Consider the following 19,772-nt stretch of genomic DNA (forward strand, 5'->3'; position numbering starts at 1 on the left):
AACATTCTAAAAATCCTGAAGCAACACTTCAAAATCAAAGACTTGGGAAATGTGAAACAGTACCTAGGAATACAGGTAGAAAGAGAAGAAGACTGAAGTTTCCTACTGAATCAAAATCACATGATTCAAGACATAACAGAAAAATTTGGATTAAAGGATGCAAAAACAGTAAAGTCTCCAATGGAAACTAATTATCTCAAAGAGATGAACAGTGAAAAAAATATTCTACCAAATAATGAATAATACAGAACAGCAATAGGAAAACTACTGTATCTAGCGACCGTTACAAGACCAGACATCGCAGCAGCAGTAGGAATCCTGAGTAGAAAGGTATCAAAACCAAATAACGCTGATTGGAATGCCGTGAAAAGAGTATTTGAAAGGAACTAGCAATGTTAAGCTGAAATTACCCACAAGTGATAATTGCATTTTAATAGGATATGTTGATGCAGATTGGGCTGGAGATCCAACTGACAGAAGATCTACCAGTAGACATATTTTTTTTCTCTTAGGTGGACCAATAAGTTGGACAAGCAAGAAACAGTCAATTGTGACACTGTCTTCAACAGAAGCAGAATATGTTGCCGCAGCACATGCGAGTCAAGAAGTACTGTGGTTAAGACAATTGTTGACAGAATTAGGACAACCACAGTTGGAACCAACAAAACTGAAAGAGGACAATCAAGGATGTCTTGTTCTTGCTCAGATGGAAAGAGTCAATCCAAGAACCAAGCATATTGATGTGAAATATCATTTCTTGAGAGATCATCAGGAACAAGGAGTCTTGAAGTTAGAGTATTGTCCTACTGAAGAAATGCCAGCAGACATCTTCACGAAGGCGTTGAATGCTGATAAACACCAGAGACTAATAAAAATGTTGCGTTTGATTGAATAAGTCCTTACTGTTGAGAAAGGGTGTTGGCATATACAACATATTAGGACTTATTATAAGTGAAAGGAGGACTTTATACTAACCAGACAGCAGATGGCGATAGTGTGTAAAGTTATATGCTTGCTGTAATGGGGGAGGAAAGCTCTCAATTGTTGGTTGTTTTTACTTCCTGTGTTTTTCTTTTTCCTGAATGTGTTATGTAAGCAGCACACGGACTGTGTGACACTGAATTGTATCTCATGTTTAACCAGTATGAAGTAAATACTGTTTACTCAAGATATCTTGCTGATTGAAACTCTCGTAAGTACAGTGGTGACTGCAAGAAGATGCACTCTGCGACATGAATAACGTACTGAGAATGCAGGGGGGTGTACTCACTTACGCTGAGTGCTGTTTGTATAATGTACTGAGAATACAGGGGGGTGTACTCACTTACACTGAGCGCTGTATGTATAACGTACTGAGAATACAGGGGGGTGTACTCACTTATGCTGAGTGATGTATGTGACTCGCCCGCAGGGCCGTGGGGTATTCGGCAGCCAAAACACACCCTGGACCATTACAGTAATGCCGCAAGCCGCTGCACTACATACCCCCCCTCTGTTCAAACTTGAACACATGATGTACACAATCACATTATAACCCACAGTTCACACAGAAACCATGTGCTTGACAATTGCGCTGCTCAGTCTCTGGAACATTAGTCATCGACATTAACCCATTCCTTAGGGACCTACCATCTGTCATGGTCACTGACTTTGTCAAGTCACCTTTCCGGGTTGTAACCTTGTCAGACCTCCCCCGCTCCCAGCGGTCAGTCGTAACCTTGTCAGACCTCCCCCGCTCCCAGCGGTCATTCGTAACCTTTTCAGACCTACCCCGCTCCCAGCGGTCAATACAGCAGGATGACTCACACGCCCTGGTATCTAAGGTCTGGTTAGACTCCGTACTGTCCCGTACTCTATTGGGTCGTTTGTATGGGCCTCTCAAACCTGAGTTACTGGAAGTCTCACTACCTCTAAACCCACGCCCACTACTCTCAGGACATCTCGAAAGGTCCTTAACTTCAGCTGTAGCTGTTCTGTTATTTAGGGGGCCCTTTCTCTGTTTGGTTTCACAATTTCTAGACGGCTGTCATCTTCTTCTGCTCAGATGATGCTGTCAATCCACTCGCAGTCTGGCGAGATTCAACTGTTCTACCTCTCGCAGGTAGGTCACTCGGTACACCATCAGCATGCGTATATATGCAAGACTTTCTTCCGTTCCTACAGCGGAGAATGACACTATGCCGTCTTCATCTGGTATCCAGTCCTGACGATCACGTGGACTGCTTACTTTCACCACACCAGACTTCTTTACCATCATCTGCATGGCTTGGCCATTTCTCCCAGTGAGCTTTCTCACGAGAACATGAGGCACTCGGATGACCTCTTTCCGCAGACTGTGAGCTTTTCTCATCAGCTCCAGTTGTCTAACGGCTTGTTCCGTCTTCAACTGGAGAAACCGCTTCGTGCGAATACATCGCCAGTGCATGTCACTTAGGATAGCCACCCTCTTCACTGTGACTTCGGTCCTGGACAGGACCACCAGCTGTTTAGCTTCTGAGGTCGAGTACACCTTACTGGCTCCCACGGCCTTCTTAAACTCTTCATGCACTGACTCTCTGGTGCATTCTTCTCTCAAATCCTCGGGAACATCTAGGAGGCACTTGTACCGAGAGGTTTCTGTCTCACCAGTGGTCTCCAAATGATCATCTGGCTCAGGTTTCAGGGGCAACTGACTTTCAGCTTCTTCACCCTGTATGCTTCCCCTGAGCTGACTCACAGCTACAAATTCACAAATTTTCGTCTTGACCACTTCCATTTCATATTTATCTTCTGTTAATACTCTCTTAGCTCCTCAGGTCCACCTTCTCATGGTATAAGGGAGTGAGTGCAACTTGTTTGCCCTTTTCCTTCTCCAAGGAGGCCTCATTCACTGAGTGATACTTTGCTAGGCGACCTTTGAGCTCGAAAACTTCTTCCTCTAACTCAGCTACTCGCCTCTCAGCAGCCCATCTCTGAAGCTCTTCCTGCTTCAACTGCTCCTTTAAGAGTAGAGTTCTCTCAGACCTCTCTGTCTCCAATGCGCCCACTCGGCTCTCAACAGCCAGTCTCTCAAGCTTCTCTTGTTTCAAATAGGCTTGTAGCGACTACTTGAGCTCCTTGATCTCGGCTCCTACATCCACCGAATCATCCGAGCTCGCATTATTCGAGTAGGTATTTGTTTCATACCTCCCATCTCCAGTGGCCAACTCCTGGCCCTGGTCTGTGGCTTCTCCGATAGACTCCTCCATCTTTTTCCTTTCAGCTTCCATCTTGCTGATTCTTTCCTTAAGGCACGTCTCTGCCCTCTGGAGATTATCACAGAACGTCTGCAGCTCCTTCACCTGAGCTTCCAGACCTAGGGTCTTTCTGCGGAGTGGTCTCAACCACTTGGCGCATGTGCTCTGCATCCGCCTTATCATCCTCTAGTTTTTCTTTAATCCTCATAGTCTCTCTTAATTTGTTGCAGTTCCCCACTGCGTTCACCATATTCCTTCTTGGATTCACACAGCTCCCGGTTGAACTGTTCGCGCAGTCGTTCTAGGTTTTGTTCACGCCCAGAAACTTCATCCTGCAGCGCCTCCTTCTCAAGCTTTAACTGAAAAACCTCCTCCTTGGTTTTGCGGCGGTCCTCCTTAATTTCCTGGAACATTTCCTTCCACTGGTTAATTTCCTCGTTGCTTCCCTGCAGGTCTCACTGTAAGTTCCTCACAACCTGGTATATTTTCTGCCGTTCAGACTCCAGGCTCCGCTGGTCTGAGGACACGTTCTCCAGGTTTTCCCATAGTTGCTGCACGTCACACTGACACTGCTGCCTGATAGGCTCCAGCTCTTGGTCATAACTGGCCACCTCCTCTTTCAGGGCTGTCAGATCCTGATCCTTCTGTCTCAGTACTGTAGCGGAGGTTGCTACTGGCAACGTCACCTCCTCTTCTGCCTCTAAAGTACACAGTACTACATTTTCTTTATTTTCACTTTCAGCAAAGACTACAGGAGCAACCTTTTTGTGGCCCTTGCGCCATCGACGACGAGAGGGGGACTCTCTCCCCTCGTCTAGCCCCTCCTGACTGACCTCTCTTTCTACTTTCATACTGTCACCGTCAGCTACAGGGTCTGTGTCACTCCCCATGGTTTTGTGGACTAACAGGTCACCTCCCACTTTGACGTCAACCCCTTCTAATGGAGCTACCCTGTTATCAACGGTCAAATCATTATTTTCAGGCGGTACCAACCCACAACCAGTAACAAATTTTGGTTTTCTATACTCCACGCTCTTGTGAAAATCCACCCCCTTTGAGACTCCGCCCCCTTTTGGACACCCACACCTGTAGGGGGAATTTTACAAAAAAATCAACAATAGTCTTAGGACTCAGTTCACAACATCTCTTACCACCTCCCCGGGCACTCTGGGACAATATTGGCACCCACGGAGAGTTCACAGAATGGTTCACTGCCGCCATTCTATACGGTGCCCACAGCTCCTGCCGTTCCTGCACCATGTCCTGTAGACGTTTCTCTAATACCTGCTGCGGTTTTAACCGGCACTTTAATAGCTCAATAGGTTCATTTTCTTTTGCTGCTCCGTTCACAGCCATCGCGGTATACTATTCACACTAGACACTTCACCGCTGTCCCTGGAAAAATTTTGGTGGCCCCGCCGAGCCACAGCAAACCAGGTTTGAGTGCGAGGACAATTTTCGTAACCCCGCCGAGTTACAGCTAACCAGGTTTGAGTGCGAGGACAATTTTCATAACCCCGCCGAGTTAGCCAGATGCTTTAATTTTCGTGACCCCGCCGAGCCACAGCAAACCAGGTTTGAGTGCGAAGACAATTTTCATAACCCCGCCGAGTTACAGCAAGATGCTTTCATTTTCGCTTGTATCCACACTCATTGTCCTGTGCTGTTGCCCCTAGCAACCGGGCTGTAGTTGCCCCTAGCAACCGGGCTGCAGTTGCTCGCATTCTCCAATCACATGTAAAGCAGCGCTAGTCATCATACTGGGGGATACTCGCTGCACCGGGTCAATTAAAGCACACCAGCCACGTTTTTCCAGTTTTCAAACTCCAGCAGTTTATTATACAACATAACTGCTACAACTGAGTCCAACTCAGTGGCTCGCCGACATATTACATATAATGTCCAGGAGCCTTTCAAATGGCAGACAGGCCCACTTGGCTCCAGTTACAGCCCCCAGCAAAGTCACTTATAGAAATGTCCACATCAAGCAGTGTTTTACCTTTGCCGGGTTTTAGCTGCTTCAGACTTGTTCTGCCACCACTGTGGCTTTACGCCTTCCCAGATGGGGGTCTCCAGCCCTCGTTCCTTCAAAGGCTACTGGTATGTGGTCTCACATCACATCTAGCCTTTGCCTTCCTGGACTCTTGCCTTCCAAGCCTCTGACCCTCCAAGGCTTACACCTAAGGATCCAGCCTCCGCCTTTCAGGCTTCACCAGGCTTCAATAGACCTCACTAGGCCTCACACTCTAGCGGTGTCCCACACGGGAACAGGCCTCACGCCTTACACACCCCGTCTCAAAACTACCAGGGTTTATATATCTTCCAACGCACACAGGACCTGTGCTGATGTCACAGTTAAGTGATCAGACATTCTGTGTGCACAGGACCTGTGCTATGTCATAGTCATGTGACCAGTCACCTGAGGGGGAGGTACATGGTCAGCCAAAACACACCCTGGACCATTACCGTAATGCCGCAAGCCGCTGCATTACAGGGGGGTTATTTGTAGAAAGTTTGTGACGCCACCTGTGGTGTCTGGTGAGGATCACCAGCGCTGCAACAGTCCTCTGAGGCAGATGTTAGGGCAGGTGGAGCAGGCCTCAGGGCAGTGTAGAATGGTGTGGTGATTGCGCTGGGCGTTGTAGTGCAGAGAGGGAATGATGGCATGGACGAAATAACTGGACAGAGGCGGTGCGGTGCAGTCATCCATGTCTTTACTCACAGTTTTTTAGTTCCACAGGGTGCACTGTCAGATTACAGCCTCCCACGTCACGCTGCGTTCACCGGGCAGGGGTTCTATCCTTCCTCAGACGGCTTGGAAATACCTGGCAGAACCCCACGTTCTCGTGTTCCTATTTTGACCGACTTCACACTGGTCTTACTCCATCCTGCTCTGCGCTGCCCACTCTCAGTCCTGTTCAGGTACTCTGAAGTCCCTCCTGTCCGTCAGACTTGCTTGACCCTCAAGGGACTAGAATGCGGCCACGATCCCTCTGTCTTCTGGCAGATGCGGGGCGTACGGGTGCCTTCCTGCACTTGCCGTACCCCCTGGGATCCCTTCTCAAAACGGAGCCTACTCCCTGCTCCCCTCCAGGGCCTTCAGACTTGGCCCTACTTGCGGAGCAGATCTCCTAATGAGACTCTGCTCCCGGACTGTTCTTCTGAACTGTCCCGAGCTGTTCTTCTGAACTGCTCCCTAGAACTGACCCGCCACCGTAAGATGGCTTCCCTATTTATACTCCTACTAAAGTGCTCCCTCAAACTACTTCCTCCTCCCACACCCACTACTGGTTACCCCTACCTTTGGGTTCCCCCCCACTCCAGCCAGGGTCAGGGCTCAGCAGCTGCGCTCTGCATGTTGCCCCTCCAGCCGGCCTGGAGCAGTGTAGTGTTGGATGCAGGTGTTTGGGGTTCCATGCAGTACTCCCACCTTACCTGAGAGAAGGGAGACACCACACCTCTGGGTGAGGTGCAGTACCTCTGTGGCGACTGAACCCTCAGGGGCGCCACATATGTATAAGGTATTGAGAATACAGAGGGGTGTACTTGACGCGCCCCCTGGGCCATGTTCAAGGGATACCCGGAGCCGGATCTGTATGGGGGTAGTAGTCCTTGTGGCGGTGACCCGGTCCGTGCCCAGGGTGTCAAACTAAGTGGCAGTCTATGGCAGTAGATGTTAATTTGATCGACTACGCCACCCGTTGAGTGCGGCTTTGAAGCCGCCGCTGCAGAGCAGTCCGCTGAGGCCGGTGGTATATGTGCAGCAGTGATGGTATAACCCCCAACGGGAGAGGTATGGCCTCAGGGCAGCAGGTGTAGATGATGGGGGTTGTGATGATGCAGGAAGGAGAGGCAGAGTCAGGAGATGCAGTTTAATGGTTTTTACTCACTGATGTTGCTTTAGTCACTCTGGCCTTGAGTGACCACCCGAGCCGTGCTGCGTCCACCAGGTGCGGGACTCGGCTAACCCCCAGGCAGTTCCGGAGCGTGGTCCTGAGCTTCCCTCTCACTCTCTTTCTCCTGGCCGTCCCCACCAGGGATCCACCTTTGTCCGGCTCCCTCGGGCCTCTTAGTGGTTGAACCTTCTCTGGCTTCCCTGGCCCTACTCGTGGTGTGCCTTCCTGGTGGATATGGTGAGGGTCGTGGCAAAACTTGACCATGACCTCCGGTTCCTGGTTAAGGGGTTACTTCTGCCTCTGCCAGCTTGGGATCCGGTGCCCTTTTCTGCCAACCCTTCACCCTTTTGGCTTAATTCTGGGATCTTAGGGTTCCCTCTGTCTCTGCTTCTCTCTGGGTCTTTCTTCCTCCTCTCTCTCTTCACTGCAGGCTTGGCCCTGGAGCTGGGCCCAGCCGGAGCCACAGCTCCCTGTCAGCCCTCCTGGCTGAGCTCCTCTGCTCTGCTTCTCCTCAGGCTCTCTGACTAAAGACCCTATTCTAAGATGGTGCCCACCTTATATACTCCCTCTATGTGTGAGCCCAGGTGACCATCACCCAATGGGCTCCTAGCTTTACCCAGACTACTCCCCCTATCTGCCCCTACACTACTGGGATGTTCCACCCCCCTCCCACTCCAGCCAGGGACAGACGCTGTCGTACCTGCACATATACTGGTGGGAGTACCGTAGTTCTGTCCCCCGGAAATGGGATGTATGTAGTGCATGCAGCCTACTGAGCTCAGTCCCACACTCCATCCTTACCCGGGAGTGGAATACCACACCTCTGGGTCGAGGTGCAATACCCCTGTAGCAGCCGAGTCCTCAGGGTGCTACATTCCCCCCTGGTAAATCACAGCACGTCCTCGGGCTGTAAAAGAATAAAATATCCAAAAACATACAATTCTTTTTCAAAACATCATAAACATATAAACATTAAACATTATCAGATTTTAGCTATATAAAACTCTTTCTTTATAATGTTCTTCTGCCTCTGGCCACTGTGCGCTTGTGACCAGGTAAAAGTGCAACAGTCAGCTTAAGAAAAAACAGTTTTCCTATAAAACCAGTAGGGGGCGCCTTAGAAAGCGCAACTATATACAAGGGGAGGTGGCCGCTCTCAGTCCTCGGCCAGTGGGATGAGGAAAGAATGACCGCTCTCAGTCCTCGGCCAGTGGGATAAAGGGACATACGGGTAACAGTTTAATTTGCTGGTCCCAACGGGGACTATAATGGTAACAGTTCCTGTACCCTGACGGGTAACTATTTTACAGTTCCATTTACCGTAATTTAGTAGCGGCGTCCACCTAATGCTTCCTCCATCGAGAGTGGGGTGATCTTGGCGGGCGCCGGAGCCGGGATCAGGGGCTCATCCAGGGGTTTTTCTTTCCGGAGTCGGGGATGGTGGTACTCCGGTGGCCACACAAAGGGCTGCCCATCCGGGCAAGTGTGCTGGGCAAACAAGTCCTCACCCAGGTGCGGCACAGTGGAAGTTGAGGGCGCGGTGGTGGTAGCGGCGCCCAGGTTTACCAGGCCTTGCGACCAGGCTTGGGGCACCCTGAACGTAAAGGGCACCGTGAAGACGGCGGCGCCCGGGGTTACTTGACCTTGCGACCAGGCCGGTGGCTCAGTGGAGGTAGAGGGCGCTGTTGGTACTGCGGCGCCCGGGGGCACTCGGCCCTGCGACCAGGCCGGTGGCGTCTCCTGCTTGGCCGCGCTCAGGGTTGAGGCGCGTGACGTCACAAGAGGCGTGGCCGCGGCTCCTGCTTGAGGCCTAGTCTGGAGCGGTAGCGGTGCGGCAACGGGCACAATCGGTGGGATTTCGGGCTCTGCGATGGGGAGCGGGGGTAGGCTTACGGTGGCCGGGCTTGGGGTAGTGACGTCCCCTTTACTTGCCTCCGTCTCTTCAGCTCCCTCTGCGGCGTCGTCTCCGGCCTCCGTCCCTTCTGCATCCTCTTCAGGGGCAGGCGTGCTCCTCGTTGCGGGTGGTGTGCTTCGCTGGCGGGTTCCAGCCTGCTGGGCCATCTCCCTGCTCCACTCCGTCAGCGTTTCTCGCTGCACCTGGGCCATCCTCCGTGCGAGGCCCTCCAGCGCGGTCTGTGCACGCTCCCGGTCTCGGGGGAGCTGTGCCAGGATCTCCACCAGGTCTTGTGGAGTGGTAGCTTGCAACAGGCTCCTGACCACAGGGTCGGTGCTGCCTGACTCTCCCTCCATCGCCGGGTACGGCTTCTCCAGACTCCTCTCCAGACTCCTCCAGGCTGCACCCATCTTCTCTCTTTTGTTCTTGGTCCGCCCCCATTGAGGGCGGTCCTGGGGCAACTTGGTGATTGTCAGTTCCAGGGGCAGACCCCCCACGCTGATGGACATCTCAATCATTGCAGTCTCTGCTGGTGGGGGCGGTCTTCGTTTTTGGCGCCATTCTTGGTCCTGGCCCACGATGGGAGGTGGCCTCTTGCCACCCTCTGGCACGCCCATAATGGCGTCCGCTCTGCCAAGGCGGGAAATCTTCTCAGATGGCGGGAACCGCTTCCCAATGGCGGGAAACTCTGTGGATGGCGGGAAAAGACTGCAGATGGCGGGCAAACGGCGGGAACCAATCTGAGATGGCGTCTGATTGCGGGGACCCTCTGGAATTGGCGGGAGACTTCTTTTTGAGGTAAATGTGAACTTTTCTTCAGGCACGCAGTACCCGATGGTTGCGGGCACGTTATCCTGCCGACTACGCCAAAGTAGACGCGCCCCCTGGGCCATGTTCAAGGGATACCCGGAGCCGGATCTGTATGGGGGTAGTAGTCCTTGTGGCGGTGACCCGGTCCGTGCCCAGGGTGTCAAACTAAGTGGCAGTCTATGGCAGTAGATGTTAATTTGATCGACTACGCCACCCGTTGAGTGCGGCTTTGAAGCCGCCGCTGCAGAGCAGTCCGCTGAGGCCGGTGGTATATGTGCAGCAGTGATGGTATAACCCCCAACGGGAGAGGTATGGCCTCAGGGCAGCAGGTGTAGATGATGGGGGTTGTGATGATGCAGGAAGGAGAGGCAGAGTCAGGAGATGCAGTTTCAGGGTTTTTACTCACTGATGTTGCTTTAGTCACTCTGGCCTTGAGTGACCACCCGAGCCGTGCTGCGTCCACCAGGTGCGGGACTCGGCTAACCCCCAGGCAGTTCCGGAGCGTGGTCCTGAGCTTCCCTCTCACTCTCTTTCTCCTGGCCGTCCCCACCAGGGATCCACCTTTGTCCGGCTCCCTCGGGCCTCTTAGTGGTTGAACCTTCTCTGGCTTCCCTGGCCCTACTCGTGGTGTGCCTTCCTGGTGGATATGGTGAGGGTCGTGGCAAAACTTGACCACGACCTCCGGTTCCTGGTTAAGGGTTACTTCTGCCTCTGCCAGCTTGGGATCCGGTGCCCTTTTCTGCCAACCCTTCACCCTTTTGGCTTAATTCTGGGATCTTAGGGTTCCCTCTGTCTCTGCTTCTCTCTGGGTCTTTCTTCCTCCTCTCTCTCTTCACTGCAGGCTTGGCCCTGGAGCTGGGCCCAGCCGGAGCCACAGCTCCCTGTCAGCCCTCCTGGCTGAGCTCCTCTGCTCTGCTTCTCCTCAGGCTCTCTGACTAAAGACCCTATTCTAAGATGGTGCCCACCTTATATACTCCCTCTATGTGTGAGCCCAGGTGACCAGCACCCAATGGGCTCCTAGCTTTACCCAGACTACTCCCCCTATCTGCCCCTACACTACTGGGATGTTCCACCCCCCTCCCACTCCAGCCAGGGACAGACGCTGTCGTACCTGCACATATACTGGTGGGAGTACCGTAGTTCTGTCCCCCGGAAATGGGATGTATGTAGTGCATGCAGCCTACTGAGCTCAGTCCCACACTCCATCCTTACCCGGGAGTGGAATACCACACCTCTGGGTCGAGGTGCAATACCCCTGTAGCAGCCGAGTCCTCAGGGTGCTACATACTCACTTACGCTGAGCGCTGTATATGTAACGTACTGAGAATACAGGGGGGTGTACTCACTTACGCTGAGCGCTGTATGTATAACGTACTGAGAATACAGGGGGGTGTACTCACTTATGCTGAGCACTGTATGTAGAACGTACTGAGAATACAGGGGGGTGTACTCACTTACCCTGTGCGCTGTATATGTAACACAGGTACTTTAGATGCAGTGACACAGAAGCACAGAGCAGCCAATACAGGGTTAATAAACAAGGAAAGTTTAAGATAACAAGATGAATCTCCACGCAGGGAGTAACAGGGGAAAATATGGGGAAATAGCAGTCTGTAACTGACAGTTTACAGTTTAACTAGATGTAGCAGAGTCAAACCGGTAACAAACGACAGCTTTTTCACTTAGCTGACTTGTATCCTCTACAAGGCAGTTGCCAGCTGTCTTCAGGCTTCCCCGCCCAAACAATGCTCCTTCTTCTGGCGGCAGCGGTCGGTCTCTGGTTTTACCCGCTGAGCCCCTAGTCCATAACACGGCACCTCACATGCTCAGCTCCACGGACCCTGCGTCTCTTCTCCCTACAGTCAGCTTGACTCCTCCTGTACACTGCACTCGGATCCCTTGCTCCAAGTCCTGTAGCCAGGAGCCTGGACCCTCTCACCCTGCTCTGCTCCGCAGGACTCAGCTCCGCTTTCCCGCGCAAACTTCCTCGTCTCTCCCTCTCTCTCGTCACACTAGGAGTCCCTCTGTCACCTGACCTCCCAGCTCTCTCTCTCGACACACCCCCTGCTTCCCTGCCACATGACTCCTCTCCTTGCAGTCTGTCTTCCCCCTGCAACAAGAGGTACGGCCCCGGCAGTTCCGGATCCCTTGCTCTGAAAGTACTTACACCCCGGTCTCCCCCCTTACATATACACTACCGTTCAAAGGTTTGGGGTCATTTAGAAAGTTCATTATTTTTTAAAGAAAAGCACATTTTTTTCAATGAAGCTAACATAAAATGAATGAGAAATACACTCTATACATTGTTAATGTGGTAAATGACTATTCTAGCTGCAAACATCTTGTTTTTATTGCAATATCTACATAGGTGTATAGAGGCCCATTTCCAACAACCGTCACTCCAGTGTTTTAATGGTACATTGTGTTTGCTAACTGTGTAAAAAGGCTAATGGATGTTTAGAAAACCCTAGAAAACCCTTGCACAAGTATCTTAGCCCAGCTGAAAACGGTTTGGCTGATTTGAGAAGCTATAAAATTGACCTTCCTTTGAGCTAGTTGAAAATCTGGAGCATTACATTTGTTTGTTCTATGAAACTCTCAAAATGGCCAGAAAAAGAAAACTTTCATGTGAAACTCGACAGTCTATTCTTGTCCTTAGAAATGAAGGCTATTTCATGCAAGAAATTGCCAAGAAACCGAATATTTCCTACAACGGTGTGTACTACTCCCTTCAGAGGAGAGCACAAACAGGCTCTAACCAGAGTAGAAAGAGAAGTGGGAGGCCCCGCTGCACAACTGAGCAACAAGACAAGTACATTACAGTTTGAGAAATCGACGCCTCACAGCTCCTCAACTGGCAGCTTCATTAAATAGTACACGCAAAACGCCAGTGTCAACGTCTACAGTGAAGAGGCGACTCTGGGATGCTGGCCTTCAGGGCAAAGTGGCAAAGAAAAAGCCATATCCGAGACTGGCTAATAAAAGGAAAAAATTAATATGGTCAAAAGAACACAGACATTGGACAGAGGAAGATTGGAAAAAAGTTTTATGGACAGACGAATCAAAGTTTGAGGTGTTTGGATCACACAGAAGAACATTTGTGAGACGCAGAACAACTGAAAAGATGCTGGAAGAGTACCTGAGGCCATCTTTCAAGCATGGTGGAGGTAATGTGATGGTCTGGGGTTGCTTTGGTGCTGGTAAAGTGGAAGATTTGTACAAGGTAAATGGGATTTTGAATAAGGAAGGCTATCACTACATTTTGCAACGCCATACCCTATGGACAGCGCTTGATTGGAGCCAGTTTCATCCTACAACAGGACAATGACCCAAAGCACACCTCCAAATTATGCATGAACTATTCAGGGAAGAAGCAGGCAGCTGTTATTCTATCTGTAATGGAGTGGCCAGCGCAGTCACCAGATCTCAACCCCATTGAGCTGTTGTGGGAGCAGCTTGACTGTATGGTACGCAAAAAGTGCCCATCAAGCCAATCCAACTTGTGGGAGGGGCTTCAGGAAGCATGGGGTGAAATTTCTCATGATTACCTCAGCAAATTAACAGCTAGAATGCCAAAGGTCTGGAATGCTGGAATTGATGCAAAGGGAACATTTGAAGGAGAAAATTATTCTTTCAAATAAAAATCATTATTTCTAACCTTGTCAATGTCTGGACCATATTTTCTATTCATTTTGCAACTCATTTGATAAATAAAAGTATGAGTTTTCATGGAAAACACAAAATTGTCTGGGTGATCCCAAACTTTTGAACGGTAGTGTATATAACGTACTGAGAATACAGAGGGTGTACTCACTTACGCTGAGCGCTGTATATATAATGTACTGAGAATATAGGGGGGTGTACTCACTTACGCTGAGCGCTGTATGTATAACGTACTGAGAATACTGGGGGGTGTTCTCACTTACACTGAGCACTGTATGTATAACGTACTGAGAATACAGGGGGGTGTACTCATGCTGAGCACTGTATATATAATTTACTGAGAATACAGGGGGTGTACTCACTTACACTGAGCGCTGTATGTATAACGTACCGAGAATACTGGGGGGTGTACTCACTTACACTGAGCACTGTATGTATAACGTACTGAGAATACAGGGGGGTGTACTCACGCTGAGCGCTGTATGTATAACGTACTGAGAATACAGGGGGTGTAGTCACTTACACTGAGCGCTGTATGTATAACGTACCGAGAATACTGGGGGGTGTACTCACTTACGCTGAGCGCTGTATGTATAACGTACTGAGAATACAGGGGGGTGTACTCACTTACGCTGAGCGCTGTATGTATAACGTACTGAGAATACAGGGGGTGTAGTCACTTATGCTGAGCGTTGTATATATAACGTACTGAGAATACAGGGGGGTGTACTCACTTATGCTGAGCGCTGTATATATAATGTACTGAGAATACAGGGGGGTGTACTTACTTATGCTGACTGCTGTGTATATAATGTACTGATAATATAGGAGTGTACTCACGAATGTGTCTCTCTCTTTCTCTCTCTCTTGTCCTAGACATATTGTCGTCATTGCGCCACACTGAGCATGCTCAAACTATCGAGGCTTCAGACAGAGATACGCATCCCCGGTTATATCATAGATTACCTCTTGGAGTTAGGAAGTAGCTAAATTACTGGCATTTGTAGCAGCTATTGAGCTATAATCACACAGTCACCCAGGCTTCATAGAAATACATTGCGCCTGCTCACTCTTTATTCCTTCTCTCTCTATGGCTACTGCTGCTGGTTTACCATTGACTTAATGTACTGCTTTATCGACAGAGGCCTGACATAGAAGACTTGTGTATAGAAAGCAATGTTTCCTCCTACCTGCAATGGACCAAAGTGGGACAATTAGAAGAATTTTCTTTCTTGTATTGCCGGACCTCATAGACAAACTGTATTAGCATTTCCCTAGCATCCACATTACAATCCGCATGCCATTCAGTAAAATGGAACTGTCGTACCCGATGAATCTCATTGTTCTTAACCTGAGATGGAAAAATGCACTGTATATTTTATATTACAGATTATACAATAAAAACTGACTACAATCTAATAACATTCACTACCAGTACAGTGGGGGAAATAAGTATTTGATCCCTTGCTGTTTTTGTAAGTTTGCCCACTGATAAAGACATGAACAGTCTATAATTTTAAGGGTAGGTTAATTTTAACATTGAGAGATAGAATATCCCAAAAAAATCAAGAAAATCACATTGTATAAATTAGATAATTTTTTTTGCATTTTGCAGTGAGAAATAAGTATTTGATCCCTCTGGAAAACAACACTTAATACTTGGTGGCAAAACCCTTGTTGGCAAGCATAGCAGTCAGACGTTGTTTGTAGTTGATGATGAGGTTTGCGCACATGTCAGGAGGAATTTTGGTCCACTCCTCTTTGCAGATCATCTCTAAATCTTAAGATTTTGAGGCTGTCGTTTTCTATGGGATTAAGGTGTGGAGACTGGCTAGGCCACTCCATGACCTTACTGTTCTTCTTTTTGAGCCACTCCTTTGTTGCCTTGGCTGTATGCTTTGGGTCATTATCTTGTTGGAAGACCCAGCCACGACCCATCTTCAGTGCTCTTACTGAGGGAAGGAGGTTGTTGGCCAAAATCTCACGATACATGACCCCATCCATCTTCCCTTCCTTACGGTGCAGTTGTCTTGTCCCCTTTGCAGAAAAGCACCCCCAAAGTATAATGTTTCCCCCACCATGCTTCACGGTTGGGACGATGTTCTTAGGATTGTACTCATCCTTTTTCTTCCTCCAAACACGGTGAGTTAATGCCAAAGAGCTAAATTTTTGTCTCATCTGACCACAGCACCTTCTCCTGATAACTCACAGAATCATCCAGGTGTTCATTGGCAAACTTCAGACAGGACTGCACATGTGCCTTCATTAGCAGGGCGACCCTGTGGACCCTGCAGGATTTTAAACCTTTAAGGCGTAATGTGTTACCAATGGTTTTCTTGGTGACTGTGGTCCCAGCTGCGTTGAGATCATTAACAAGGTCCCCCCGTGTAGTTTTAGGCTGATCTCTCACATTCCTCATGATCAAGGATACCCCACGAGGTGAGATTTTCCATGGTGCCCCAGATCGATGTCGACATGATTGACAGTCATTTTGTACTTCTTCCATTTTCTTACTATTGCACCAACAGTAGTCTCCTTCTCACCCAGCGTCTTACTTATGGTTTTGTAGCCCATTCCAGCTTTGTGCAGGTCTATGATCTTGTCCCTGACATCCTTAGAAAGCTCTTTGGTCTTGCCCATGTTGTAGAGGTTAAAGTCTGACTGATTAATTGAGTCTGTGGACAGGAGTCTTTTATACAGGTGACTATGTGAGATAGCTGTTTTTAATGCAGGTAACGAGTTGATTAGGAACGTCTAACTGGTCTGTAGGAGCCAGAACTCATAATGGTTTGTACGGGATCAAATACTTATTTCTCACTGGAAAATGTAAAAAAAAAAAATCTAATTTATATAATGTGATTTTCTTTTTTTTTTTGGATATTCTATCTCTCAATGTTAAAATTAAGCTACCCTTAAAATTATAGACTGTTCATGTCTTTGTCAGTGGGCAAACTTACAAAAACAGCAAGGGATCAAATACTTATTTCCCCCACTGTACATGAAGATATTGTGCACTTACATTAGTCAGCATAAAGTCTCTGATAGTCCATCTGCTGTGGATGGTTTCGGACAGGAACGCTGCTATGATGTTACCAAATGTTTTGGCTTCGGGTTTTGGCCAATATTCTTCACCTTTCGCCTAGAGTATATATAAATGGGGGCACATCTTTGTAACCTTTTTATTGCACCAATGCATGATACATGAAGTAACTTTGCAAACGGTCTCAATCGTCTCCTAATATTTTGTATCTACTCATTTGCAAACTTGCTCATCTCCATGGAAACAGACTACAAACAAGCCATGTGTAGTCTGATCCTTTGCACTTTTTATGTATTTATTTCTCATAATGACTGTCACCAATTAGGGCCTGACAATAGACCTGCGTGTTCTTGAAATGTGTTATCTAAGTTACTAGTAGTGTTGAGCCACCCCCGTAGTGTTCGAGTTCGGTTCGGTTCGTCGAACACCCGTGTGTTCGCCGAACTGTTCGTTGAACTGTTCGTCGAACACCTTCGAACACCGTTAAAACCAATGGCAGGCAAACAAAAACACATAGAAACACATAGAAAACACCTTCAAAGGTGTCCAAAAGCTGACAAACTGCTCAGAAGACACAACTAACACATGGAAAAGTGACAAGTACATATAGTCATGAGAAAAGAAAAGAGGTGGAGGAGTAAAAGGAGGGGGAGACACAGATATAGGCATGTCATGCCCTTCTAAAATCCAAAAAGTGAGAAGCCGACACGTTCAGTCCGCTCCTGCCCGTGCCACCTCCGTGTCGCCGGGTTTGTGCCAGAGCCGCGGTGAACCCTGACGGCCAGCCCCCCTCTCCCAATACTGGTGCCTGTCCGCTGGTGGGTCGAGCGAGCCCCCCTGTAGTGGAGGCAGCTCTAAGCTTTTTAATTTAAATTGTCTCTCTAATTTGAATGAATACACTTTAAATCCATTTACAAGGATCTATTGGAGGGCAAGTCTCATGCCAGCAACCGCGTAATTCCAGCTCCAGTAGTGTCCACTAAAGCTGCTGCAGTTAAAAAGCTTTTATAAGGATCGAGCTCGGCTGTCCACCGCAAGGCATCCTACTTCCAGTCCCAGCCCCTATGCCTTGGGGTGCCTCCTGATGCTCTTCACTGAGTATCCCGTGGTCCCGAAGCATTTCCTTTGAAAAAATTAAGTGTCCAAACTACAGGTGGTGTAGCTTGCTTAACAGCCGGGATAATCCGCTGACTAGCAGACACTGCTACTAGGCACAAAGTATTTCCTGGGCTAGATGCAGTTAAAAATTTGTAATTAGATACTCTCGTTGGATGCTGAGAAAGCATTCCATAGAGTCTCCTGGCACGCCATATATGATTCTCTTAAAAAGCTTGGGGTAGGGGTCTAGGGGACCCTTTTATAGCCAAAATCACGGCCCTGTATCGCAATACGTCACCTAGGCTGAAGAAAAATGGAACTGTAGCACCCTGAGGGCTCGGTTGCTACAGAGGTATTGCACCTCACCCAGAGGTGTGATATCTCACTCTCAGGTAAGGATGGAGTGTGGATCAGGACCCGACACCTGCATGCATTACACCACATTGCCGTGGGGCAGGGCGACCAATATGCCCCTGAGATGGGCACGACAGTCCCTGTCCCTGGCTGGAGTGGGGGGAGGGAACACTGAGGAAGGGGAACCCTGTAGTGCAGGAGCAGGGAGGAAGCAGTTCCTGGGTGCATTGAGAAGGGAGTATAAAAGGTGGGCACCATCTTAGTTCAGTGCAGAGAAGTCTGAGCAGAAGTGGCAGGGAGCAGGGGCTCTGCATGAGCTCTGCTCCGGAGGCGGGCCTAGTAACAGAGGCCCAGGCCTGGAAGAGGGAGAAGGAAGGAAGAGGAGCGGAGAAGGCTCCAGGAACGAGGAACGAAGGGATCCCAGGGGTGCGGACGGGCGAGTCGCCACCGCACGCCCGAATCCACCTGCATGGAGGGGTCAGGCCAAAGGGGGAGACCGGTCCCCGAAACTAGTGGAGGCAGGAAACGACCCTCAGCTACAAACCGGAGGCTGTGACATTTTATGTGGCGCAGCCCCTCGCTACACCCGCTAGGAGGGCAGCACATAGGGTCAGGGAAACTGGCGCCAAGTTTACCAAGAGGAGGCCCGAGGCAGCCAGACAGAAGGGTTGGTAAGAAAGGCCAGACAAAGGACACACAAAGGGGGTCCTGTGAAGCGCTCCAAAGTTATCTGGGAGTTGTCTGAGCCCCTCACCTGGTGAGCACAGTACGACGTGGGCAGCAGTTACCTGCAGACGTGGTCTGGATAATAAGAACTGTGAGTAAAGGCCCTGGACTGCATCACTGACTCCGTGTCGTTACTGCTGCTGCCCTGCACCATCACCCCCATCCTCCGCATACACTGCCCTGAGGCTATACTCCTCCCGTGGGGAGTTATGCTACGCTCTGCTGCACCCACAACACCAGCCTCAGCGGTCTGCCCTGCAGCGGCGGTTCACTCTGACCGCAATCCACGGGTGGCGTAGTCAGACATTTAAACATCAAAACCACATAAATAGTTCCGCCACTGGTTTGACCACCCTGAGCCACGGAACCGGGTCGCCGCCACGAAGACTACAACCACCAGCATCCACCAAAAAGGGTCCGGCTCCGGGTGTCCCAAGGCCCAGGGGGTGCATCAGAACATTTTCATCACCTTTCACAATCACCAATGGGACAAGGCAGGGATGTCCTCTGTCCCCTCTCTTATACATCCTAGTGACGGAGCACCTGCTCTCATCAATTCGCCATAACCCCAATATTAGGTGGATTGAGGTGGGAGGCACCGAGTACAAGTGCTCTCTATTTGCTGATGATGTACTAGTATATATCACTCAATCACATATATCCATCCATGCTGTTATGGCTGAAATAGATCACTTTGTTACATGGTCAAATTTTAAAATCAATGCAGCGAAGTCTGAGGCCCTCGATGTCTCCCTCCCCAAATCCATATAGGATTCCATCCAGTCCAACTTTCCCTTTGCCTGGCCCTCACAGGGTATGAAATACTTAGGAATTCCTATTCATAGAGACCTCTCCCATCTATGTTATCTTAATTTTGGGCCCTTTATTGAACAACTCCATACAGACCACGGTTGGCAAGTTAGAACTGTAAGATTCACTACGTGAACCACTGGTGTTTTGTGGAAAAGCACATGTACACTGTGTTCCAAATTATTATGCAAAAAGTGTTTAGGAGTGATAAGGGAAGAATTTGTTTGTTTGTCAGTTAAACTCATTGATGGTGATGTGTGTCAGGG

General features: G+C 49.3%; 1 protein-coding gene across 1 annotated transcript in view; it reads right to left on the reverse strand.

The window, feature by feature from the left end:
* Positions 1–19,772, reverse strand: part of LOC141173600 (receptor-type tyrosine-protein phosphatase eta-like) — an 88,833-nt gene that overhangs the window by 34,161 nt on the left and 34,900 nt on the right. Inside the window, exons 13-14 of the mRNA XM_073657899.1 lie at positions 16,498–16,617; positions 14,669–14,829 (exon numbers count right to left, since the gene is read on the reverse strand). Of these exons, the coding sequence (XP_073514000.1) occupies positions 14,669–14,829; positions 16,498–16,617 (281 nt within the window). The remainder of the gene's footprint in view (positions 1–14,668; positions 14,830–16,497; positions 16,618–19,772) is intronic.

This window comes from Phyllobates terribilis, unplaced genomic scaffold, assembly GCF_046119375.1.
Source record: "Phyllobates terribilis strain yellow unplaced genomic scaffold, ASM4611937v1 Scaffold_13__5_contigs__length_258822181, whole genome shotgun sequence".
In the NCBI taxonomy this organism is placed as follows: Eukaryota; Metazoa; Chordata; class Amphibia; order Anura; family Dendrobatidae; genus Phyllobates; species Phyllobates terribilis.